General features: G+C 58.2%; 2 protein-coding genes across 5 annotated transcripts in view; one reads left to right on the plus strand and one right to left on the minus strand.

The window, feature by feature from the left end:
- Positions 1-6: 6 nt before the first annotated feature.
- ATG4D (autophagy related 4D cysteine peptidase) lies at positions 7-7,213 on the plus strand. 4 transcript variants are annotated; one of them, XM_029917337.1, is made up of 10 exons: positions 7-315; positions 883-966; positions 1,052-1,225; positions 1,542-1,818; positions 1,896-1,960; positions 4,274-4,404; positions 5,692-5,770; positions 5,847-5,923; positions 6,008-6,127; positions 6,700-7,213. In XM_029917337.1, the coding sequence occupies exons 1-10, from the start codon at positions 84-86 to the stop codon at positions 6,880-6,882; spliced, it is 1,422 nt and encodes a 473-aa protein (XP_029773197.1). In that variant the 5' UTR covers positions 7-83; the 3' UTR covers positions 6,883-7,213. The 4 variants fall into 4 exon arrangements, with proteins under 4 accessions (XP_029773197.1, XP_029773200.1, XP_029773198.1 ...); XM_029917338.1 differs by having other exon boundaries at positions 223-315; positions 630-966; XM_029917339.1 differs by having other exon boundaries at positions 231-315; positions 668-966.
- Positions 6,904-8,670, minus strand: part of KRI1 (KRI1 homolog) — a 6,266-nt gene continuing 4,499 nt past the window's right edge. Inside the window, exons 13-15 of the mRNA XM_029916588.1 lie at positions 8,548-8,667; positions 8,332-8,430; positions 6,904-7,705 (exon numbers count right to left, since the gene is read on the minus strand). Coding sequence (XP_029772448.1) covers positions 7,387-7,705; positions 8,332-8,430; positions 8,548-8,667 — 538 coding nt within the window. The 3' untranslated portion in view covers positions 6,904-7,386. The remainder of the gene's footprint in view (positions 7,706-8,331; positions 8,431-8,547; positions 8,668-8,670) is intronic.

Here is an 8,670-nt window from a genome sequence, read left to right on the forward strand (position 1 = left end):
CGGGCGCCGCAGCCCGGCTCCTCCACCTGGGCGGTCGCTCACGGCCCCCACCTGGACCCTCGGTCGGCCCTCCCGGCGCGCCCATGAACTCGGTGTCGCCGGCCGCCGTGCAATACCGGAGCGGGAGCCCGGAGGACGCGCGCCGCCCCGAGGGCCGCAGGCCTCGGGGTCCCCGAGTCCCGGACCCCAACGGCCTGGGGCCCTCCGGAGCCAGCGGCCCCGCTCTTGGCTCTCCCGGGGCCGCCCCTGGGGAGCCGGACGAGGTGGACAAGTTTAAGGCGAAATTCCTGACGGCCTGGAACAACGTCAAGTATGGTGAGGAGGGGGCGGGCCCGGGGGTTGTGTGCGGAGATGGGAGACAGCCGAGGGTTGGGCCTGGCGGGGGGCGCGGGGAGGGCTCGAGGTCGGTGGGAGTCCAGCAGCACCAGACGCTGGCCCTGCCCAGTGTTCCACCATTTGCTCGACTCTTGTGAGTCACCTGTGGGCCCCCCGCCCTGCCCTGCCCTGTCCGGGGCGGACCTGCAGCAGGTCCGAAAGGGAATGTGTTTTCAAGTCATTCCCGTGTGACCTTGGGCAAGGTTCTTTGCTCCGCTGTACCTTCATTTTCCTCTTCTCTAAAACGCATACAGTAATCAGCACTGCTTTATTCGTCCCGAATTGATGGCAGACGCTCACGTGGCTGTTACTACGGCCCCTGCCTCCCTCTGAGAGGAATGTGGCGTGGATTCCCCCACCCCGTGCCAGCCCTGAGGTGGGACCTAGGATGGTCTCCTTTGCACGGACCCGGGAGTGGAAGCGCTGTTGCTGTCCTGTTACGCGGCTGTCAAGCAAGTGCTCCAACTCGCTGGGTGCTGCCCCGCGTCACCCCCTCCCCTCCCCCAGGTTGGGCAGTCAGAAGCCGGACCAGCTTTAGCAAGATCTCCAGCGTCCACCTCTGTGGCCGCCGCTACCGCTTCGAGGGCGAGGGTGAGCTGGTGGCCCCAGTCCGCGTGTGGGGGAGGCACGCCCCTAAGGCTGTGCCTGGTGGCGGCTGACAAGCCTGCTCTCTTAGGTGACATCCAGCGTTTCCAGCGGGACTTCATGTCCCGCCTGTGGCTCACGTACCGCCGGGACTTCCCACCCCTCGCTGGCGGCCTCCTGACCTCGGACTGTGGCTGGGGGTGCATGCTTCGCAGTGGGCAGATGATGCTGGCGCAGGGCCTCCTCCTGCACTTCCTGCCCAGAGGTGAGGGGGGGAGGGAAGGGGGACGCGGGGCAGGGCCCCTTCGGCGTGCCGCCAACCGCACAGGGCAGCCGTGTTGTGATTGTGTGTAAACTAAATTCAGGCTTCTGTTAGGCTGTGCGCAAAGTTTAGTGTTTGGGAGGGGGGCGTGGCAGTTTGTAAGTTTCAGGAATGGGAACTGTGTTGGTAAACGTGGCGCCTGGGGAGCGTTAGAATCCTAAGGGGAGAGCAGAAAGCGTTAGAATCTGAGCCAGTGGGAAGTGTGCCCGCCCTCACACCCCCAATGGCACCGTCTGACTGTGTGCTCTATCCCCACCAGACTGGACGTGGTCCGAGGGCTCGTGCCTGGGCCGCTCCGAGCCATCAGGGTTGGCCTCTCCCAGCCGTTACCGCGGGTCGGCTCGCTGGAGGCCCCCACGCGGGGCCCAGGGCACCCCAGAGCTGCAGCAGGAGCGGCGGCACCGGCAGATAGTGTCCTGGTTCGCCGACCACCCCCAGGCCCCCTTCGGTCTACACCGGCTGGTGGAGCTTGGGCAGAGCTCCGGCAAGAAGGCGGGTGACTGGTATGGGCCATCTCTGGTGGCACACATACTCAGGTGAGGGCCGCTGCAGGGGACCCGGGAGCCACCAGCTTCGCCCAGGAACTCAGGCGTTGCCTCCCCCCCTCCCCCAGGAAAGCTGTGGAGAGCTGCTCAGAGGTCACCCGTCTGGTGGTGTATGTTTCTCAGGACTGCACAGGTAAGGGACTGGGAATCACTGTCTCCTGGGTCTCCCCCTGAGGGTCGCTAGGACCTACCTGCCTCAGGGGCTGAAACAAGTTCCGGGCGGAGGGACCCTTGGACAGGATTCAAGGCCCACACGGTGGAAGGTACTCAGGATCCCTCCACTCCCTCGGGAACCAGGAGAGGACACTTAGGGCTTCTCTGCAAGTGATAGGATATAGGACAGAAGGACTCCTTCTCTGAGGTCCAGTTTACTCTTCCTCTGTAAATAGTTCTTAAATGAGTCTCTTTTTTTTAATTTACTTTTTAATGTTGATTTTTGAGAGAGAGACAGAGTGCAAAGGGGAGAGGAGCAGAGAGAGAGGGAGACCCAGAATCTGAAGCAGGCTTCAGGCTCTGAGCTGTCAGCACAGAGCCCGACGTGGGGCTTGAACCTATTAACCATGAAATCATGACCTGAGCCAAAGTCGGCCACTTAACCGACTGAGCCACCCGTGTGCCCTAGTTGTTATAAATAATTCTAACATGTACAACAGTCTGATCTGTGCCTCATGGGGTTGTCATGAGGACTAAATGAGTTGATAATACAAATTAAACCCTTAAAGCTAGCTGTCAGCACAGAGCCTGACGCAGGGCTCGAACCCACAAACCGCAAGATCATGACCTGAACTGAAGCTGGACGCTCAACCGACTGAGCCACCCAGGCGCCCCTATTTTTATTTATTTTTGAGAGAGAGAGAGAAAAAAAGAGAAAGAGAAATAGAGACGGTGTGAGTGGGGTAGGCGCAGAGAGGGAGACACAGAATCAGAAGCAGGCTGCAGGCTCTAAGCTGGCAGCACAGAGCTCTACAAGGGGCTTGAACTCACGAACTGTGAGAACATGGCTTCAGCCAGTCAGATGCTTAATCCACTGAGCTACCCAAGTGTCCCCCCCATACCCCATCAGTTTAGATAGGATTTTAATTATTAGGAGCCTCGGTGGATTGGTATCAGGGAATCTACGAAACCTATACATTTTTATGCAGAATTGTAGAGATTTGGGCAATGTTTGGTTTTCATGGACAACCACCGTCTTTCTGTTTGGGCTGCTATAGCAAAAATGTCACAGAGTAGATGGCTTATAAATAACAAGAATTTGGGGTGCCTGGGTGGCTCAGTTGGTTGAGCGTCCAACTTCGGCTCAGGTCATGATGTCACGGTTCGTGGGTTCAAGCCCCGCGTTGGGCCCTGTACTGACAGCTCAGAGCCTGGAGCCTGTCTTCAGATTTTGTGTCTCCTCCTCTCTCTGACCGTCCCCAGATCACACTGTCTCTCTCTCTCTCTCGAAAATAAATAAAACATTAAAAATTTTGAAAAATACCCCAAAAACCAAGAATTTGTTTTCATAGTTCTGGGAGCTGGAAGTCCAACATCAGGGCATCAGCAGATTCAGTGTCTGGTGGCGATCCATTTCCTGGTTTGTTTTGCTGGGTCCACACGGTGGAAAGGCTCGCTGAGGCCTTTCTTATAAAGGCCGTAATCTCATGAGGATTCCACCTTCATGACCTAGTCACCTCCCAAAGGCCCCACCTCTCAATGCCATCACCTTAGCGATTAGAATTTCCTTTTTTTTTTAAAATGTTTATTTATTTTTGAGAGAGAGAGAGAGTGCCTGTGTGTGCACCAGCAGGGAGGGGCAGAGAGACTGGAGATAGAATCCCAAGCAGGCTCACTGTGTCCGCACAGAACCTGACGCAAGGTCCAGGGCTCGATCCTGTGACTGCAAGGTCATGACCTGAGCTGAAATCAAGAGCTGGATGCTCAACTGACTGAGCCCCACCAGGCGCCTCCGGGGGTTAGAATTTCAACATCTACATTTTGGAGGGAAACGCAGAATTCAGACCATAGTAGCTACGTTGCCAGAAGGGTCGAATCCAGTTTTCTGGGAGCCCGGAAGGGGCTTCCCTAGCAGTAAGGGAGGAGGTGGGAGGACGGAGACCAGCAGATTGGACTTGAGGAGGAGGGACACACGGGGACATTCAGCTGAGGGGCAGCCTGCTCGGTGCTCCCCTTTCCCTGTTGGCAAACTCGCGCTCTGTGTAAGTGACGATGATCAGGTCTGGAATTGCGGAGGTGCTCTGCCTCCTCCCGGTTTTCCGTTCTTCATGTGACTCTCAGGGCCTCGGTGGCCCTCTCTGTAAAATGGGGATGCCCACACCTACTCATCCCGGGGAGCTTGGGGTGGGCGGGGCAGGAGTGGGACCCCGAGAGGTTACGTAGGCTCCAGGAGGGCCACGCTCTGAGGCCTGCCGGGCGGGCGGGAAGGTGACCTGCCGCGCCCTCCTTCCAGTGTACAAGGCAGATGTGGCGCGCCTGGTGGCCAGGCCGGACCCCACAGCCGAGTGGAAGTCTGTGGTCATCTTGGTGCCAGTGCGGCTGGGTGGCGAGACCCTCAACCCTGTGTACGTGCCCTGTGTGAAGGTAGGTGCGGCCGAGCCTCCCCTGGGAACCGCTGGGGCTTCTCTAGCCTGGGTTGCGCGTTTCTGCCTCCTTTGTCTCCATGTCTGTTGATTCAGTGGTTGTGGGGCATCTCTTTTTTTTAATTTAATTTAATTTAATTTTTTAATCTTTTTTTTATGTTTTATTTATTTTTGATACAGAGAGAGAGACAGAGCATGAGAGGGGGAGGGGCAGAGAGAGAAGGAGACACAGAACTGGAAGCAGGCTCCAGGCTCTGAACTAGCTGTCAGCACAGAGCCTGACGCGGGGCTCAAACCCAGGAACGTGAGATCTGACCTGAGCCGAAGTCGGAGGCTTAACCGACTGAGCCACTGAGGCGCCCCCTTTTTTTTTTTAATATTTTTTAATGTTTTATTTATTTTTGAGAGAGAGAGACACAGAGTATGAGCAGGGAAGGGGCAGAGAGAGAGAGAGACAGAATCTGAAGCAAGTTCCGGGCTCTGAGCTGTCAGCAGAGCCTGATGCGGGGCTCGAACCCACAAACTGTGAGATCATGACCTGAGCCAAAGTCAGATGCTCAACCGACTGAGCCACCCAGGTGACCTGTGGAGCAGCTCTTATGTGCCGAGCACTGTTCCAGCTGCTGGGGGCCTGAAGGCTGGTGGGGACCTGGAGGCGCACAGGCAAACATTCACGCTCTCTGGGGGTGGGGACGGCCACACAGCGGATGTGAAACCAACCCAGCAGCTCTGGCATTGCGCCTTAGAGTCCAGAGGCACTAAAACTAACACTGTGAAGGGCAGATAGGGGTGGCTGGAAAAACCCCGGTGTTTTCACTCAGCATAAACGCCAGCGTTGTCCCTACAGCCTGCAAGGCTTTGCACCACGTCGCTGTCTGTTCCTTCATGTCCTCTGCCCCAACCGCCTAGGCCTCCTCACTGTTCTCAGAACACATCTGCCCCAGGGCCTTTGCCTTCACTGCTCCGGCTGCTTGGAATGCTCTTTCCCCAGAGACGCACTCCTAACTCCCTCTCTTACTTTATTCAGGTCTTTGCTGAAACGTCACCTCATCACCTCTCCATGAGGCCTTTCTGCTTCCCCTTACTTCAGATTGCAAAGCCCTCTTCCACCATCCTTTATTCTTCTCCCAGTGTTATTGCCTGCTGACGCCTTGACAGAACTTCCTCATCTCCTACGGCAGAGCGTCAGCTCCGTGAGAACGGGCTGTGGGTTTTGCTAAGTGTTTATCAAGGGACCGTCTCTGACGGCACCTGCCCAAGCTCACTCCACCCGCTTTCCTCCCTGCAGGAACTCCTGCGTTCCGAGCTGTGCCTGGGCATCATGGGGGGCAAGCCACGCCATTCACTGTACTTCATCGGCTACCAGGGTAGGCCCACCCCATCCCACCCCGTCCCGCCCCACCTGCTTCCTCCCCAGCCCCTCTCACGCCCCCACCCTTGCAGACGACTTCCTGCTGTACCTGGACCCCCACTACTGCCAGCCCACTGTGGACGTCAGTCAGGCTGACTTCCCCCTGGAGGTGAGCTGGCTAGGGTCCCTGGGGTGGGGCCAGGGAACGTGGAGGGAGCCGGGGCCCTGAGCTTCCCGCCTCTGTGCACCCCAGTCCTTCCACTGCACCTCACCCCGAAAGATGGCCTTCGCCAAGATGGACCCAAGCTGTACGGTGGGGTTCTACGCTGGAGACCGGAAGGAGTTTGAGACGCTCTGCTCAGAGCTGACCAGAGTGAGAGAGGAGGGGTGGAGGGTGGAGGGCAAGGGGCAAGGAGGGAGTGGAAGAGGAACCGAGACTTTGAGTCCAGCAGACAAGGGGAGGCTGTGTGGTCAAGATCCTTATTCTGCCCTCACCAAAGCCCGGGGTAACTGGCTGTAACAGGCCACACCAATTTAACAAAAGGGCATAAAATGAAAAGTTAGGGCATTGTTGCTTGAGCTACAGTCCCGAGGTCCAGTGGTTCAGGCCTCGCCGCATTCCCTGGCCCCACAGTCCCATCAGGGCTTTACCCTTATGGCGTCAAATGGTGGCCACCAGCCTTCCTGGGCACCCACCTCCCAGTTCAGTGGGAAGGGAGCCCCGCTTTCCCAACAGATGCAGCAAAAATCCCAGGGTTGCTGTTCATTGGTTACACTGGGCCACGTGCCCATCACTGGGGGGGAGGGGAGGTGCTGATTGGCTGGCCTGGGTCATTGCCCGGAAGGAAAGGAGTTGAGCTCAGGAAGCACCTGATAAATACACCTAGCGGGATAATTCTAGGGCAGTTAATGTGGTTTGGAGCTAAGCGAGCTCCCTCCCACCAGGTCCTCAGCTCCTCCTCGGCCACAGAGCGGTACCCCATGTTCACCCTGGCCGAGGGCCACGCTCGGGACCACAGCCTGGACGACCTCTGCTCGCAGCTCTCCCAGCCGACGCTGCGGCTCCCTCGCGCTGGGCGGCTCCTCAAGGCCAAACGGCCAAGCTCCGAGGACTTCGTGTTTCTATGACGCATGGGGGGGGGCAGAAGATGCGCACTATTTATTTTTTTATTTATTGTGATGCTGGGTGTGGGAGCTTGACCTCGGGAAGTGATGGGGCTCCCCTTCCTCGTCCCCTTGACCAGCGCAGCTGAGACCAGTCCGGGAAAGCTCCGCACAGGGCCCGTTCCAACAACGGGCCTCCGGCCATCGCAGGGAGGGCGGGCTTCTGGACACCCACTCAGGGTCTGACTCAAGTACTGTAGTTTGCACTGGACCACCCATGCCCCTCACTGGTCCCACGGCCCCCACCCTGCCAAGGACTGGGGCTGCCGGGGGCTAATAAAGCCGTTTAACTGGACTGTGGCTGTGGCTGGGCCCAGCCGTGTCTCGAGGTGAGATGCTGGGGGGAGCTTGCTAGACAGGCCTCTGCCTCCCCGACTTCTTCGGCCATAGGTAGACACCAGGGTCTGTACAGTCCACGAGCTCAGCTGGAGGGGAGGAGCCCCAGGGCCCCTGCCTGCTCCCTGGAGCTCAGGGGGTGCTCTTGGGACCCTGGGGCTTCCTCCGTTGCCGGCCCAGCTGCCGGAAGTGCAGCCGTTTGGGGTTGAGGCCAAAGGCCTGCAGTCTCTGGCGGCTAAACTCCCGTCCACCAAGTGTCACAGTGGGGCCCAGGAGACGCGCCTTCTTGCCCCGCTTCCGCCTCTGCGGGACTGGCTTCTGGGTGGGAGACCCAGGACCCGCCTCTTCCTGTGCCGGGGGGCTCGGGACCCCATCAGGTGCCAGCAGCTGCCCCGCAGGGCCGCCTGGGTCTCTCTGTGGCTTCCCGGTAGCTTCCGAGAGTGTCTCTGTCCTGAGGAGAAAAGCAGGGGCTCAGCCCAAGCCTGTCACAGTTAGGCCTGTCCCTGAGCACACATCTCCCATTTTACAGACAAGGAAAGGAGCGGTTCAGAGAGGCAAATCCGGGGCCTGCCTCGGACTCGAACCCAAGTCTGACACCAAAACTGGGGCTTTTCTTACTGAAGGCGGAGGCCGGACTGTATTGCTGAGAATTCTGGTACCTGGGCCTCCACTGAGCTATTCACGGAAATTGCCTTATTTCAGTTTTAAATCAACTCTGAGCTTCTGCCACCCCTGCTTTATAGATCAGGAAATCATGGTCTTAGTACTACTAAGACCTACATGGCATTTATTCTGTTTTAAACACTTCACAGGAATCAATTCACTGAATCCTCAAAAACCCAACAAGAAATGAGCCATCTTTTTACCCTCATTTAAAAAATGAGGAAACAGGCCCAGAAAGGGCAGGTGCCTCACCCAAGGTCACACCGCTGTGGTGCAGCCAGAATTTGAACACAGGCATCAGAGAAAGGAAGCCCCCGTTCCCAGGGCCAAGCAGCAAAACGGCAGAAAGAGCAAGACTCCAACCCAGGCCCAGCGGGCTCCCGAGCCCGCCCTCCTCCAACCCGTGACACTCACTCCTCTGGGCAAAGTGACTTGAAGATCTGCCTCTTTTTCCAGGAGTTCTGGGCCTTCTGGGCATACGCCCTCTTGTCCTGCAGCTCCTCCTGCTCAGACCTGCGGGTGCCCAGCAGACACGCCCGTTGCCCGATGCTCTGGGAGGGCCCGTGCCAGCTCACCTGCCCTCCCGCCTCCCTCCCCACCCCCTCCGGGCCCACAGCCCCGACCTGTCACCTGTACATGCAGGTCTTCTTCAGGGAGCACCACCGGTTCAGCTCCTTGTCGTCGGCGGCGAGGATCTGCATGGGAAGGGGGGGTGCGGTCCCGCTGTTGGAGCCCTGGGTGGGGGGTGTAGGC

Source organism: Suricata suricatta, chromosome 12 (assembly GCF_006229205.1).
Source record: "Suricata suricatta isolate VVHF042 chromosome 12, meerkat_22Aug2017_6uvM2_HiC, whole genome shotgun sequence".
NCBI lineage: Eukaryota > Metazoa > Chordata > Mammalia > Carnivora > Herpestidae > Suricata > Suricata suricatta.

Excerpts from the sequence above, each read along its gene's own strand:
- ATG4D (XM_029917337.1), top strand. The coding sequence starts at position 84 with ATGAACTCGGTGTCGCCGGCCGCCGTGCAATACCGGAGCGGGAGCCCG. Across the intron at positions 967-1,051 it reads CTACCGCTTCGAGGGCGAGG|GTGACATCCAGCGTTTCCAG; the intron begins GTGAGCTGGTGG and ends CTGCTCTCTTAG. Across the intron at positions 1,961-4,273 it reads TGTTTCTCAGGACTGCACAG|TGTACAAGGCAGATGTGGCG; the intron begins GTAAGGGACTGG and ends CCCTCCTTCCAG.